Source organism: Dromaius novaehollandiae, chromosome W (genome assembly GCF_036370855.1).
Source record: "Dromaius novaehollandiae isolate bDroNov1 chromosome W, bDroNov1.hap1, whole genome shotgun sequence".
In the NCBI taxonomy this organism is placed as follows: domain Eukaryota; kingdom Metazoa; phylum Chordata; class Aves; order Casuariiformes; family Dromaiidae; genus Dromaius; species Dromaius novaehollandiae.
This window is the reverse complement of record NC_088130.1, coordinates 22,902,411-22,919,325: the sequence shown is the minus strand read 5'-3', so window position 1 is coordinate 22,919,325 and position 16,915 is coordinate 22,902,411. Positions and strand designations below refer to the sequence as shown.

Sequence of the window (16,915 nt, the reverse complement as noted above, 5' to 3'; positions counted from 1 at the left end):
TGAAAAAGTTTCCGTGTGGAATTTTTGAAAAGTGGCTCCATGGAGTCTTTTCGGTCATTCCACGTAGACACAGTATTTATTTTAAGAAGCGAGCACCTATCAACAGCTTTTAATCATGGCATTAGCTGAAACTAAGTAACAGATCATGGAGCGTTGATAAAATAAAATGTTCCTAGGAGTTTTTGGTCAGTGATGACTTCAGTAGCACAATGGAAAATTCTTTCTTGCTTTGCAGTGCATAATTGGAAGAAAAATGGCTTTAGAAATGCTTTTATGGGGGAATGTAAACTCATGTAATTTGATTAAAAAGACAATCTTATCATTACAAATTCTTCTGCTTAGTAAAGTTTAATGGAAGACCAAGTGCAGTTCCTTACTAGGGGGGTGTAATAAGACAGATGTACAAATCCTGAAACAACAATCCATTCCCCACAAGGCAATTACTGACCCTTCCTTCAATCCATCCTGTTTGAAGAGAAGCTTTTAAATGGACTTTAAGAGGTTCTTGCAACCTAAAATCTATCTGTCATAGAGCTTACATGAAAGGTACTGCACATAAGCTGTACCTACTTGCTTCATGGGGCTTGGCTCAAACATTTAATCTTGAATCACTTATGCAAAGTATACTTGTCAGAGGGATTAGAATTTGCTTCTATGTGGTTTTGATGCTTTCATTTGTTTTTGAGGATTTTTGTAATGCATACTATTAATGACATCCTACTGTTTGCCTTTTTCAGTGTGGTAACAACAGTATGAACTTTTTTTTCAGGTTAAACTTAAGCTGCATATATGTTTAGAACAACAACAGCCAAAAAAAAAACCTTTGGTCATGAGGATTTTTTTGTCAGAGAGAGGAAAAAAACTAATTTTTTTTTTAAAGTGGTGTTTTTTTATATATATATACACACACGGGTATTTTTACTCAGAACATTATCTAAGCCTTTTCCTCTTTAAATTGTTAAAGGAATAAGCTGGCAGTCCTCAGTGGCCACTGACGTAATGGATATTGTGGGAAATGTTTATTGAGCCTCTCTATTTTTCCTACATATAATTATTTTATATAGGATTTTTATTTCATTAGAATTCCCTTAAGAATTGTTACCTCCGGATGGGGTCTAAATCACTGCTGTCCAGTTTACAAAATTTGGGAGGAGGCAGGATTTCTTGTTTGCGGCCTCTGCACTGAAGAACAAAAATCTCCAGGTGTTAATGAAAAAAAGTCTTCATTTTTTTCTCTCCCTTTTTTTTTCCACCCACACCTTTATATGTTCATTTTTTAAAATAAGCATATAGCCTTACTTTTTTTAGCAGCAGTGGATTTCTCTAAGATGTTAAGATACTGCCACCATAATGTGGCCTGCAAAACAAAACCTGAATTTTTCATTTGTTTTAATTTCTTATGCTGTTGCTAGGTTAGTAAGGTATTTGGATTTCATAGGAATCGTCTGTATGGAAGACTTGAACAAACTTAACTCGTTCAGTGTGATATTCTTAGCCCTTCATGTTAAATCAATTTCAGTGCAATTTTATTCATGTTTAAAATGAATTTCAGCTGGTTTCATTGTGGCATTTCTGGGGATTAATATAGCTGACCCAGAAGCACTGCTGCTTTAAGGTAGGCAAGGTCCTGATTAAAGGTTAGGTCAAAGTCAGGACTCCTGGACTGGTTTCCAGCTGTGCTGCTGAGGCTATTCGTGATGTTTCGTGAGGTGCTGGGGCCTGGAGGTGTGGTGTCCAGCAGCATCTGGTGAAGTTGCAAGGCCTTAGAAGGCTGCAGCTTCCTGGGTAGTAGAGCGTCTTGTGGTTCTCTGCTGCCAGAAGAGGGAGGCTTTGGTCCTCTCTTGCCTTTTGTCATAGCTTGCATCCTTCCATGCCCTGTCTCTGAAAATATCACATTAGCGTTCAAATTGCTACAGTTCACTAATGCAACAAAATACCCAGGTATTAGATTTTCCTTAAAATGGGATTGGATTTTGTGATGTGTAATTACTTCTCTAGTGTTGCTCATCTAAATACCACCAGAATATATTAGTAACAGTAACTAAGCGTGTGCAGTAAGATTTTTAGAAAGAGGCTTGGAGTTTGAAATATTGTCACAGTGCTAAAAATGAAGGGAAGACACAGAGGAACTGAGACATACTGTGCTTGAAGCCACTCAGATCTTTTTTCTTCTCCCCCCAGGTTTGTATTTGATTCACCAGTCCTGTTGAGGAATATAGATCACTGTGCTGTGTGAGCTTCATGCTTTAATTAAAAATCTTCTGTCTTGTTTCTCAAGATAGACTTTTTTTTTCCTTGCAGGTTTTTGTAGCTGAAGGAAAATGATGGAAGAGAGTGGAATAGAGACAACTCCACCTGGCACGCCCCCACCAAGCACAAGAGGGGCGGCTGCTGCTGCCTCTGTTACACCCGTCTCACTAGGTACAGAAACTTCCACATCAACTTGATTGCATTTGTTCACGTGTATTGAAGCACAGCAATTCATCCAAAAACTGTTGTAATCAGTATAATTGCATTGCTGTTCTCCAGACTAATTTGAAAATTTTAAATTGTTTCTTAATTGTGGAAGTGTGCTTTTTTATCTAACTACCTGAATACTTTAAAACATTCATTTCTTAAAACTTTTTAATGAAGCTATGTGGGTGCATTTGTGCTTTTTTTAAGGATGGGGGACCAAAGAATTAATCCCTCTCATTACAGTGCACGCTTAGATGGTGAGCATAGATGAAGAATAAAAAGAAAACAAATTACACTGTTGTAGGGAATAGCAGTAAACCTGGGTAATCGCTTTTTTCAAATATTGTGGGTGGAGATCAAAGCTATGCAGCTACTTGGCCTGATTTTTCAAGAATATAGACAGCTGACTTTGAATACCAAATGTTTCATTTTCTGACACATCTGGTATTATGTTACCTCCGGTTACACTAGTATGACTCTACAGATTGATTCTGTAGTTGATGTTCAGACTGTGACCTGTGAGATGTTTGAGCCTATCAAACATTACTATGATGAAAAATAGTTGTTTTTGTTTTTCTGGCTTAATTTTCTGGTTAAATTTTGTTTAGTGAGCAAAATTGCCTCATCCAAGGATCAGCTGAGGCTAGACTGAAACAGAGAAAGGAATGAGAATACGAAGCTGGGTGCCAGGAGATGAGAAGTGCTCAGCCTATCTCAGACAACCACATCCTTGAAGTAACTCCCCCTCTTTCCCCCAACCCTGTAGATAACATAGGAGTATATATTATATTTTTCCAAATATATAGAAAAGGAAGTTTGTTAATTTTTAGGAAAGTATGTAGTTCTGATTGTTAATTTGGAGGAGGTAAGCTGGTGTCCTTCTCTGAATAATTATTCATGATGTCAGCAGTGTGCATGGTACACACACATCCTGCCCAAATGCATTCTCCTTTCACACAGCAGCCCAGGTGATTTGCCCAGGATATAGGAGGTGTATTTTTTGGCTTTTTATAGCTCCCTTCTTTGAGCTAGCCTGTGATCAAACTACTGGACACCAAAAAGTAGATTTTTCTCCCACATTCTCCCTACTTCCTCCCACTTTCCTAGATCTCTGACCCTGGCTATTCTAGTGGGCATTTTTCTTTGGTTAAAGCAAACCGATACACCATTTAAAAGAAGGGGGGGGGGGAAAGGTGTTTCTAATGAAATGTGTACTTTATTCATAGATTACAAAAGAGAATTATCCATGATTTAGATAAGTGACAGATATCTAAATGCCATGCTATGCTCCTTGCTGTACCCTGTATTTCTTTTAGGAGTCCTTGAAGATTCACCTGAATCTGGTGAGCAGGATTTTTGCTTGTCTCTTGGATTCTGCAGCAAGTTCCTCTGCCTTGGCTTTAGCAGATGTGTTGGAGAAATAGTTGAATAACCTTGGCATATATTTTGTGCGTGTGGGTGTGAAAACAAAACTTCAAAACTCTTGACCTTTAGTTGTCATCAGATGGTCAAAGATACCAACTAAGCGATCCCTTGCCAATTTGACAGGACCTGTTTTGATTTGGCCAGGTCTTTGGTCAATGATAGTTTAATGAAATCTCAAATTGTAACAGTCCTCCATCATTCAGTCTCATTAAAGTACTAGACTTTCTTCCCACCTCTTCACTGCTTTTGAGCTCACTTTATGGAGAGAAAAATGAAATGGTGTCTGAAAAAGTGTGGAGACTGCAGTTCAGTACAGAAGTAGAGGTCATGATACTAGGCACAATCATGAGCTCCTTAATGACACTGCCTTTTCCCAATTAAATCTTCAGCTGTCTCAGATATGTGCATTTTCAACTATTTTTCAACTGTAAGATCTTCACTGAAGTCACCTTTTACTGTTTTTATAGTTCTTCTGTATATTAATATTTTTATGGCATTCATATGAAGAGTAATTATTCTGCAGTATTGAAATAAAAGTCACTGAAGTGAAACACGGCAACAGTTAACATTATGACAATACTGTCTAGAAGTCCAAGACAGAACATACAGCAGTATACATCATACTTATAAGCTTAAATGAAATTCAGGTAGCTTCTGTTTAGATGAGATTTCTTTGACTATTCCATCTCAGCACTAATCGAAAAGTAAGTCATAATATTCTTATTATGGATGGTACTTCCTCCATCATCATAATTCCTATTTATTCAGCAGTGACTCAGAGAGAGTGGTACTAACCAGAAAGTTCTAGGCAGACTTTAGCTACTATGAATTCAGTAGTCAAACGTTGACTCATCTTGTTCTTTTTTAGCTTATGACAAATAGGGTCATGCAAGAAAGGGACATGGCTTACAAGATATTATCACCAAAAATTGAGTGGAATCAGTGCTGTATGCGACTTTAAGCAGAATTGAAATTCATTTTAAGGGGGGCAGGGGAAGCAGGCTAGAGCAAAACTGACATTTTTACTCAGATATTTTAGATTTCTGAGATTAAGTCTTAGCCTTTCTAAAATGCCTTTTTTTTTTTTTTTGCCAGCTTTGTCTAGTCCCCTTGCTACACCAAGCATGTCGTCGTCTTCTGCATACTCTCCACCCTTACCAGCTGCAGTGTCTCCAGTTCCTCCTATGATGACTTCCGCTCCTCTTCCATTTGTGCCTTCGGCAACCATTTCTACTATTGCACCACTTCTGACTCCTGCCCCAACTCCTGCTGCCCCTTCAGCTTTTAGTACCTCTGTGTCCCGGTTCTCTGCACCACCTCCGTTAAGCTCTACTCCTGGTCCTGGTCTCCCTGCACCACCTACTGGTCCCCCCATTTCAGGATTTTCCCTGAGTTCAACCTATGACATTACCAGAGGTCATTCTGGTCGAGCACCACAGAGCCCACTGATGCCATCGTTTTCTGCACCTCCGGTCACAGGTAACCTTTTGTTCATGCTCTCTGTGTTTGTGAGAGAGGATGAGGGATCTCTTGGGTGGCTGATTCTGCCTTTGTGCTAGACTCCTGCAAATTCAACTGCTGTATTGTTCCAGGTACATCTGGTTAATGTAACTGCACACAGAAGTGAGAGTAGCCTTTAAAATACAGTCATGATCTAGGATAGAGATTCTCCTTTAAGAGAGTTCTCCCACGGTCTGGGCTTACAGAAATATCTTGGTTTGTGAGCTGTATTTTTGATTAACTTACCCAGGAGAGCCCAACTGTACTTATGTATACATCTTTTGTTTAGAACAGAGAGTAAAGTTCAGCCATTATATTTCTGTAGTATGATATGATGCCTTAGGCCATAATCTCATCATTTTCAGTTTTTTGTTTATCTACAGCAGACCGCCTGTCACATGACACCAGTTTCTATTTCCTTTTTTCCAGCCACTAAATTGCCTTAGGACCGCTAAAAATACATGCCTTCCATGCAAGCCATTGCTGTAGTTGCTGAATTGATGTCACTTTCTGCTAATGGGATGGAAACTTGTCTGTGCAGTAGTGATTGGGCTAGGCTTTTACTGTTACTAGTGATACCTCTTTGAAGTGGTCTGTATTAGGAAGGTGTTTGAAAAGGTCTATCAGTTGTGCAGTGTAAAATAAAAAATAACTCCCAATTAAGGCTAGTGTTGGAAAAACTATTAAAATAGGTCTGAGTAATGGGGTAAAGGCTCATGCTTAAATTTTCTAGTATTTGAGTTTCTTTTGTTTCCCTTTAAAATGAGTAAATCTTTTCATTTGTTTGCTCCCTTTTCTGTTCCTGCTAATTTTCAGCACTCAGGCTTAGAACATTTCCTGCTTCTCTCTTTTTATTGTATATAAGAACATTCCTATTTCTTTGTTTAGAGAGCAACCCATTCCTCTGTGGAGGAATTATTATTCTTAAAATGTGAATACAGTAAAAAGCACCACTCTTAAACTAACCTGCTAAGAAAATAATGTTTTATTTTATACATAATGTGCAGGCAGGGCAGTCTCAGTTCTGTTAGTAGATATTGTCTAGTTTGTTTACAGTAGTTAAATCTGCTAACCTTTAACATGCAGAATTGTTCTGGGTCCTTCAAGAAACGAAAATGAATCAGCCCAGTATTCTTCTATTCTTCCTGCTCGTTTTCCTCTTAAACAATTGCACATTGCTTCGTTATAGAAATTAAATTCAGTAAAATAAATGAACACTTGTGCTTTATTTCTCTTACTAGGTGTTCTGGCAGATCCTGTTACTCAGCAAGCAACTTTCTCATCACCTTTGGCTCCTGGAACTGCGAGTGGTTCTGCAATCACTTTTCCTGAGGAGCATGAAGACCCCAGAATATCTACAGCCCAGAGTGGAGCTCCTGGTGGAGGACTGTGGGGATTTATAAAGGTATTTTAAAATCTGTTACTGTTCACAAGCAAACACCACTTTTTACAGACTGTAATAGGACATAGTTGGGGTTTTTTTGTGTGTGTGTCTATCAGTCCTATTTTTTCTTATGCCTCATGTGCAAGGCGGCTGTTTTTTAATAGTAGTGTTCGCTGAGGCTGTGCTTTTGCCCTTCCTCTGTATGGAAGAAGGACTGCATAAATATAGATGTTCTAGGTTCATTTTAGTGCTTGTGACAAGAAGATAGGCATACTTAACAGGTTCTATCACTGGTTCTTAAATCAGATGAAGCTTTAGAAACTCTTTAAGGTTCTAGAAGACTCTAAGAACTAATTCTTATCTTTTAGTGAATCCAGTCACTGTGAAGTAAGCTGATTTACCTGGTCAGATTTCTTTAGATATTTATTTATCACTTCCTAGTGAACTTAAGTTGATTTCTGTGGGATACAAGTCCTTCCTATTCTGTTGCAGATCAATCTCCTCAGTGGGAGACAAATAAATATCTCTTCTGCCAAAAGGAAGTTTACGTGGAAAGTGTCTAAGATATGTTCTAAGATTGTTCTCCTCTACTAGAAGGCATGAATTATAGAGTACAAAGCAGATACTCCTTACAGTGCAGTTTAATCATCCTGAGGAAACAAACAGCAAAATTTACTAGTAGAATTCCATCGGCCTTACCTATTTGGAGCTGTGACAAATGACACCTACGAGTAGTATCATGAAAGCTGTGGCAAAAAGATCTAAGGGCTATGCATGAACACTGAATTGTGTTCGAAAGCAACAGCATTTTGTGTACTAACTCATACTAAATGTGAAGGGAGAATAAAGATTGATGTCCCAACAGGAATGCAAAGTCTTTGAGGGACTTTCAAGACCTTTAGAATGTGCAAAGCTGAGAGAAAGAGCTGCTTTTGATGTGGTAGACTGTTAGCCCTGGCTTCAGCAGTACATCTCTTGACAATGATACAGTCTTAAAGAGCTAAATAAATCTTTCATCAGTACAATGAGAGCACAGTTGTCACACTGCACTTTTCAGGGAGAGATGTCTTCTCATGATAATGAAAATATATGTTATTTCTTCCTCTAATAATGTTCTCTTGAAATTTGTGGTTGATGCTAATAGAAGAGAGAATATTTCTCTCAATCATCATCTTGCCCTTGATGTTTGCAGTGAATGGTGACATTCCACAAGGGAACATTGTTCTTGTGACATGATTCTGTTGCCCTGTTGAAAGTACTAGCGCTCACAATTACAAATTAGTTGACAAGCCAATCCTATCCACGTTACTGTTGCCCAGACACCAGTAAGATTCAAAAGGTATCTTGTCTTTATTCTTTGAGAAAATGCATATCTTGAACATCAGTACTAAAAACTAAATTTGGGTTTAAGTATTAAGCATTCCACTTTGGAGTGTTCATTGACCTCTTTTTTGAAAATTCCGGGGTGGGAGAATGAGGAATTGTTAATTACACTGAAGGCATCAGGTTCTTGATGTGTGTAATCAGCACATATCAGATGCTGCATCTTCCAAAGATCGGCCAGAATCTAGGAGACCAACTAGTACTCAGTGCAGAAATTCATCCTGGATTCCTCATTGAGTAACTTGCATATTAAAGTTTTTAGCACAGTTAGCCTTGTTTCTACTCCTGAAATAATCTGAACACCCTTTCTTCCCCCCTCCCCCCCCCCCATTCTTAAGAAATTATAAATCTTTATTCCAGATTTCCTTCAATCTAGGTAATATCCAAGACTCTGAAAGCCTAAAATTGACAAGTGAGTGGACTAGAATTGAATGAGGCAGTCTCAGTACCTTGGATTTGTCAAGGATGGCTAAGCAGTCTCACAGCAGTTCCAAAATTGCTTAGGCATAATAACATCAAAGAGAAGCTTGGATAGTGATGCTATACTTGACCATTGGAGGAAAGGAGGTAGTCAGGACCCAAGTTCCAAAAGATTTGTGCTTGCAGTCTGCCAACATGGAAGCGTTCTCCATTTGAATTTGAAGTTTGGATTTATATCAGCTCGCAATGCTGCAATAACTTTATTTTTTGCATTGGTATCAAATAGATTATTTCTGCCTCCTTGTGGTAGGCTAATGAATATGAAGGCATCTTCCACAGGGAGAAGAAGCATTTTCCAGCTGCTCAGGAACCTGATTATCTGGGAGATGTGTAACAACATACTTTTGATTAGTTAGGCAGCCAGGCTGGAAGCGATAACTGGAGTAGTGCTTGCCTTTGCGTTGTTGGATAGCTGCTAGAGCTGGAGCTTCCTAATTTCACTGATGCTGTGGATCTCGCTGAGGCTGAGGGCACTGCATGCCCTTGGTTTCTGTTCAAATAACAGGCAGACTTCAAATTGTGAGAGAACTGAAGGAGGGATGTAACTACCCTGTGCTCAATGGCCTCCTGTGTGTGAGAATGATATGGGACACCACAAGAATATGTGTATTATGCAGTGAATGCTGCCCTTCAGAAAAGTTTTGGGGGTTGTGTGCGTGAGGAGTGAGTGCCTGCAGGGGGGGTCTGGCTTGAAAAAGCATAATTATGGTAAGATTAGTAATTGTTTAGTTTTCTTTACCAAATTGGGCCCTCAAGCTTAGTGCTCTGCACAATGGTGAGAAGAATACCTGGATCCAGTAGCAAAATATTTCAATGTGAGGCATGAGATATGATAATCCTTATTACTAGCTATAAAATATCTCGCTAGTTTTATGAATGTGCGTTTTTTTTTGTTTGCTAAACTTGCAACAAAGAAATAGAAAACATTCATACTTATGGGGTGGGGGGAAGCTTTGCTGAGCGGCAGTTTTAATTATCTCAAAATAGCTTCTCTAATTCTGCTGTTCCCTGAAATATTGTGTAGGTATACTAAGTAAGCACTTTGCAGAAAAATGTATGTGTACAGTGCTCTCCTGTGTAATGTTTGCCCTTTAGTTAAGCAAATATAAGCATATGTAGTTTTAATATGAGATTTAAAGCAATCTATTTACTGAAGAAATTATATAAAAAATTTTTCTCTAAAACAGGTTCCAGTGCCTTATGTCTTAGTGATTCAGTGTTGGTGTCTTTCTTCTTTCACCCTGTGATCTTATCTGAGTTTACATAAACTGTTGTGAAGAGATACAGACATTCATTAGGATTATTTGCAAGACACAGGACAGTGTTTGTATTCGTATTTAATGAACTTTTAAGTCTGTCAGCAGCTCCACCTACGATTTGGCTGAAGAGTATAGGACATGTTTCCAGTATTGTTTAGAACCTATTTATAAATTGAGAACTTTCAGCTCTGTTACTCCAGAAATATTTGTTAGTAATGGGCCATTCAAAAATAGATCCTATTGTCTTCAAAAAGGTTAAAAAAGAGACTCTTCAACTTAAGTTAGCAGTGACTAGATCCAGCCTCTTAACCTGATGATACCTATAGTTAGTGTTGGGAATATTGGGAACCTACAACTTTATGCTTGAGGCTTCTGGTACCAGAATATGACTAGATCAAGTGTGCTGACTGTTATCATTGACAGGGATGTTTTGTTTATGAAGTAATGTGTTAATGCAGAAGATAATAAAGATGACGTTTGAACTATGTGTTCTAACTGAAGAGTCATATAGAGTGATAGTCACCTCCTGGACACTTGTGCTGAGGAGCGCCATACAATAGGTGCTACAGAGTGTGCATGTGGTGAGGAAAACCCAAAGCAGCTTGATATTTGAAGGGTGGGGGTGGGCTTTTTTTGGTGCTAATATTTTTAGGATTCTGGGGAAAAGGCAGATTAAATATGCAAATCTGTTTGTTAAATTTAGGGTGTAGCTGGGAATCCCATGGTGAAGTCTGTTCTTGATAAAACCAAACATTCAGTAGAGACCATGATCACAACGCTGGATCCTGGCATGGTTCCATATATCAGTAAGTATTTGTGACAAACCATTGAGTAACAAATGTAAATCATAAATAGGTCAAAGTAATAGTAAATGATAAATAGGTCACAGTACTTGTACACTTGCATATGTGGTGTGTCGATTTGAAGTCACAATATTGTATTGATTTCTCAAGTGTATTTTCCAACTCATCACTCTAGTAAAGGCTTACTGCTCTTCCACTTTCTCTTAAAGTTCATTTGGTTTCTGTGTTCACTGCAATTTAGACAGTTGCACAGTTTTACCCCTTTAGTACAATTTGTGAAAAATGAGGAAATTCTAAAGAAAAACAGTGAAGAGATCTTGCCTCTAAGTTCCATACTCTTACCTTTCTCCCACAGTTGCTCCATCTGAGCCTGTTGTCATCTTACAATGTTGAGTTTAAAATACATCATCTCAATCAATCTTATCAGATGGCCTGCTTGAATACTACTGTGTGGGTCACCACATTAAGATTAAAAGAATCCAAAAGGCAGTAGACAAGCTCAGAGAGGCATAGGGCAGAGGTATTTACCTTGCTTTTGAGGCTTCCAACTGTCTTGCAGCTGCTCCACTTTTCTAGTCCGATAGTATTTATAATATTTTTAGGAAATTTGGCAAGTCTGAAATAGTACCTGATTTTATATATATAGAATAGTTGTAAATTTTAAAACAGTGTGATGAAGTCTGAAGCATTGCCGAGCATTGAGCTGGGAGGGAAAAGCACTGCATTTCCATTACAGCTTGAAAATTTCTGGGAAGGAGAAGCTGTAGTATTCAGTACTTTGTGTGTGTGTGTGTGTGATTAGAATATATTCTATGTCACTTTAGAAGTGATCTGAGATTGCTGCTTCATTAATACATGGAAGTAAAGGCGTACTTTGACCAGAGTGGCTCCCTACCCTGTAAGTACTAGTGTAAGCAGTCCTCCCTCTTAGTTGTGCCAGTACAGCCTTTTGTCTGGATGCAAGTGAAGCAGATCAGGAAACTGATTTGGCTGAGAAGTAACTATAACTTTTTTTATTGTTTTTTGTTTTTCTGGGCAGTTTTTCAGCTGGACCTATTTTGTGATCCAGCCAACTATGTGGCTGCACTATCATACTAATGCAGCAGACAATATGTGAAATAAAAGGGGCAGGTGACCTAATTACTGAATAGTAGTTAATGGTCTTAAATTTAAGTGAAAACATCCCAGCAGCTTGCTAATGGAGAGATAGTGGGATATGAAGTCACTGAGAAGGCCAGCCAACAATTGAGAAAGTATTTGCTGACAGGAGGAGCTGGGGACAATGCAAAGCTACAGTAAATGTTGATTATGCACAGCTCAGGGAACTGTAGTTAACATTTGCCTTAACAGTTGCTTTTTGAAGTAGGATTTTTCACAATCGGATGAGAGATCTTTGGGTAGTTTGACACAGTATTCATCAGACAGGATAGCATTACCTAAAGTAGGAAGTCTTTAATAAAATGCTTTGCTTGTAAGATTCGGTTCAAGTAAGTGAATTCTGTGGTTTTCTCAAAGTTTCTCAAGTCATGTTGAAAATGAAAGCTGCTGTATACATCTTGACTGTTAGTATACTGCATTTAGTTTTTAATTGCAGGCTGTGGGAGTAGGGCAGAGATTCAAAAACTTAGTGTTCACTTCCTCCCAGAAAACATTTCTGGGATCAGCAAAGGTCATGTCCTCTATAGCAAATGACTTGGCTTCTTTCCCTTCTCTCACCGCTGCTGCGTTTCTGAACAAATCTCAGATTCCTAACACCAAAGCCTGGAAGCACTAAAGCTTCTGGATGAGGTGGTTGAAAGAAAGTTTTAATGTGAGCAAATATTTTTTCTGAAATCTCTTTTCTGAAAACAGCTGAACTTTTCTCTATGTCACGTTGCGAGGATTTCAGTTTGAGGCAGGCACCTGGACTGGAAGACTTTGGTTTGCACAGAAGAAGTTTAGTTACAGCATAAACATAAAAACTAATGCCTTTGTAATGAAAGGGGACAGTGAATCTTGAATTATATGTGGAGCTGTCATTTCAACTTACAATATCTAAGGTGTAATGAAATCCCATGCTCAGGAAACAGCTTAACTTGATGTGACAACTGAATTTATAAGTATCTAATTCATATATTTTAGGTTTTAGTATTTCTGTATTACCATAGTGCCTGACAGATCCAGTCGGAAATTTTTTTGTGCATGTAATACCTTCCTTCCTCATCTGTAGTATCTGTGATGAAAGAAGGCATGCTTTTGATATGTGGCGATCCTGAGTTCAGAAGAATGTAGATTATGTTCTGCTAGTGCAGAACAGAAAGTAGGGATGGAGTTACCATTCTTATGTATGTTACGAGTTAGTTTTTAGTTGCCTTAAAAATTCTTAGCGGTTTCTGTCCTAGGGCACTCAAACAAGATTAACTTAAGAAAAAAAGTTGGCCAATGTTAAGCATTTATTTACTTACATTAACTGTCTTGGTTTTATCGTGAAGGAATTGGTGAAAAGAGATAGTTGCAATAATTTCTGTATTGCTTTTTTGTTCTATTGCTTCAGTATTTAAAGTAATCGTCCAATGTTCAACGATGTGTACGTGCAACTCCATTCAGCAAAGCAATTGATACTTAAAAACCTAAAACCCCCTGCATAATGTCTTATTACTGTTCTGTCATGCCTCTGGTAATTCTTAGTAAAAAGAAAATCTTTCCTGAAATCGAGGTGTGCTGAATAATATGAGCTAAAGAGTAAATTGTTCTTTTCTTTAGAATGTAAGATTCAGGCTTATTACTACCAACATGGGAATTTTTCTTAGATTGGGATAAATACTGTAGATTTCATCAGCAGGTGTAATTAGATGGAGTGTTAGTGTATAGAAGCAAAACCACTGGTCTCTTTTGTCCTTTTTTTTCTTTAAGATGTAGCTTAACTTGTTTTTATATGTTTAGAGGGCCTGAGAAATAACAGGTTAAAAGACTGATTCTTTAGTGGTCTGCTACTTCTGTCAAAATGTTGATTTCACCGTTTAAACAGTATCAAATGCACTGTGAAAACATAAGAAATGCCCTATTGGGTCAGATCAGTGGTTCTTGTAGCTCAGTATTCTGTTTCCAGCAGCAGGAGATGCTATTTAGGAAATATTGGTCAATCTGGTGGCTCTTGTAGTCCGTTCTGCTTGGACTCCTCCTTCATCCACAGTCGTTGGGCAGGGGATGATAAAGGGTACATCCCTACCTATTACTCTTAGTACCTGTTTGTGAACTTGTTGCTCATGAATTTGTCTGATTCCTAATCTGCTTACGGAACTTTTTGTGGTGACATATTCTATGTTTGAAAAATGTTTAAGCTGCTCTCGAGAAATAGTTTGTCACAGCAAGGACAATCAGAGTTTAAATGCAATGTTTTCCAAGATTTTTGGATAAAATAAGTTTAGTTTGACAGTAAAAATGATCCAACTGTAATATAGACGAATGTGCATTACAGTTGAGTTTGAGTCTTTTGGAGTAGTGTTAGATTTTTCTTAATTTATGGGCTTTTACGTTTTATGGTAAAAAGCTTAATAAAAACTCTTCCTTCTTTACGGTTCAATATGTTTGGAAATACTGTCAATTTTTTGGTTTCATGTCTTAAAAAAAAAAAAAGGGGGGGGGAGGGGGCACAAAGTTGTGGAATCTTTAGAGAGGCAGAAAAGCAATAAAATGATACAGAATTAACAGTCCAAGGACATCTAGACAGTAATATGAGCTTTTGGAATTTGACAGTTGTTTCTGGTCTTCTGTGAAATGAATCTGTGTTCTTGGTCTCTGTCATAAGGAAGAGTTTCTGTATCACCAACACTCATTACCACTCTGCAGAGTATGAAAACAGAACCTTCAGAAGTGGATGCAAAAGTTATTTCCTAAAGTCATGAATTGCCTTCTCAAATCAGTGGTCTGGCTTTTGGCTTTTTGTGTCCCCCCACACACCCCCCCCACACCCCTTTTTTTCCCTCAATGTTGAGCAACCCTAAGTTCCTGTTGTCTTTCAATGTATAAATCATCTAACTAGTCACCTCACTTTTGCTTCTTAACTTTAGTTACTTCTGCTTCATGAAATAAGTTTTGTATGGTACATGAGAGAGACCAACTGAAGCATAATTTAAGGTACAGAATGTATTTGAACTAGCTTTGTAACTGAAACAAGGGAGTGTGTGTGTTTGTATAATGTAATAAAATAATATATATTTCCTCCATTCCATTTTTTATAGATAAATATACTTGTTTATCTTTTTTACAGGAACTGGGGGAGAACTAGACATAGTGGTTACTTCTAATAAAGAAGTAAAAGTTGCAGCAATTAGAGATGCCTTTCAAGAAGTCTTTGGAATGGCTGTTGTTACTGGAGAGGCTGCGCAGTCTAACATTGCACCACAGCCTGTGGGCTATGCTGCTGGATTAAAAGTAAGTAGACATATAGCACCACTAAAGGCATTGAAAAGACAATAGCTCCAATGCAAATAGTGTGGAAAAGTTCACCCAGAGGAATCATATTTTCCATAAAAGGAAAATCAGTTTAGAGGAATAGTAAATCTTTCCTTTTTGTGCCATCTGGATCATTGGATCTCTTTGAAGCTGCTTTTTGAAATGGTTTATTTCTTGCTGCAAACTCATTCACAGCAAATGAAGAGTGGAAATATGTCATCATTTTTGTACTGTCGTTGATTGCCACTCCATTTAGCATATTTTGTCATAATACTGTAGTTTCAAAGTATATTAGACTTCTTGTCAATCTGTTGTCAGCGCAGTGTGTTGGGATTACTAGAAACTTGAGGAGACCCTGAGGTTCAGACTGTCTCCCCACTAATTCTGTAGACCTAACATAGTTTGTTGCAAGGCTTGTCACAAGGGTCTTTTGAAACAGAGCTATATTACCAGTCTGTAAAGTGACCCTGTAATTTAATGAAGTTATGGCTGGTTTGTAATATCAGCATGTGAACGGACACGGAGAAAAGTTGATGAAAGCCCTTGTTTTATGGAATGTTTAATGAGAATTGAATACCTGTGTTTTGATAGTCACCCTGATTTCCTTTTTACCTTTAGACATGTGTGAGGGTATAGGTAAAAACTAATGTATTTTACTATAGTGCAAGATTTTCAGAATTATCAGGTTCAGAAACAGATATACAGAGGAGGGGCGGGGGGAAGCTGTTAAAATGCATGCACAGTTTTTTGTAGCTGAGATCTGGTCCTTCCCCTGAGTTTTGCTTCCTCTGGATAGGATCTTACTCCAGGAACAAGCATGTCAAACAGTGATTCAAACAGTGTCTCTTCAGTGGCAAAGCCGAAGTCTGTTATGTTTTCTGACTGCTTTTTCCTACCTTTCGTTGCCTTCTGCAGTCTCCTGTCACTGCTGGTTGTGTGGCTGCAAGGGTAAAGTGGGTTATGGAACTGGTGTAATCCTGAAAAGTAGGAACTTGCTGCACAACTGCACAAACAGCTGTGCTGGCTCAGAGCAGAGGTTAGCAAAGGCTGTTTCACTAAGCCTTTTAAAAAGTTGATGTTCCTTGGGTATGCTTAAGTGCAACCGCCTCCAGGCCAATAGCCAGAAAAACCTGCAAAAGCTACTTAGTATCCTGATTCTTAAATGCAAGCAAATCACTTAAAGGTTTGCAAGGAAGTATATTCTCCTAGTAGCTGGGGCAGTGTTCGGTTAACCCCATCCACGTGATAGTGTGTTAGCCAATCGGATTTTGTATCGAGGTAAAGGAGAATAACGTATACATTTCCGGACCAGTCTGGCCATTTCTTTGTGGTAGTAGTATCGCTATTACAACTTCAGATGACAACAGGTTTGGGGTGAATGATTCTTAAACCTTATTTGGAGAGACAAAGAGATTCTCTCTAGTGTTACAAAGCTGATCCAAAGCTGTCGCATTGTAAAGGATTGAAAACAGCCAAATCGTAAACTATAAGAATGTCTGTGTGAGTAACAGAAATATATCCTGACACTTTAACTGATAGTGCAACTTGGTACAGTTACAGATTGGGAATTCTTTGCATGCAAATCTAAGTCTCTGTCATGGAAAAAATAACAAGCTAGAAATATTTAATTAGTTTTATCCTTCCGTGTGTGTGTTTGGAATTCCAGAATGAGCTGTGTTTTCATACTTCTTTTGTTTTACTTCAAAATAAGAGTCATTTTTCCAAATCTCTGATATATATGTTCTGCTTAACATGAAAAGTACGTTCCTCTAAATTTCTGCTGCTTTAAG

At 38.1% G+C, this 16,915-nt stretch overlaps 1 protein-coding gene across 17 annotated transcripts in view; it reads left to right on the top strand.

The window, feature by feature from the left end:
- LOC112992367 (protein PRRC1) overlaps window positions 1-16,915 on the top strand; it is a 65,144-nt gene that overhangs the window by 5,576 nt on the left and 42,653 nt on the right. For 10 of the 17 annotated variants that reach the window (XM_064500525.1, XM_064500526.1, XM_064500538.1 and 7 more), the window contains 6 exons: window positions 2,302-2,421; window positions 3,774-3,800; window positions 4,978-5,361; window positions 6,624-6,787; window positions 10,592-10,694; window positions 14,941-15,104. In XM_064500525.1, the coding sequence (XP_064356595.1) occupies window positions 2,322-2,421; window positions 3,774-3,800; window positions 4,978-5,361; window positions 6,624-6,787; window positions 10,592-10,694; window positions 14,941-15,104 (942 nt within the window). In that variant the 5' untranslated portion in view covers window positions 2,302-2,321. Of the gene's footprint in view, window positions 1-1,345; window positions 2,182-2,300; window positions 2,422-3,065; window positions 3,193-3,683; window positions 3,801-4,977; window positions 5,362-6,623; window positions 6,788-10,591; window positions 10,695-14,940; window positions 15,105-16,915 lie in introns of those variants that run through there. The other 7 variants (XM_064500533.1, XM_064500532.1, XM_026115370.2 and 4 more) reach the window with 5 other exon arrangements.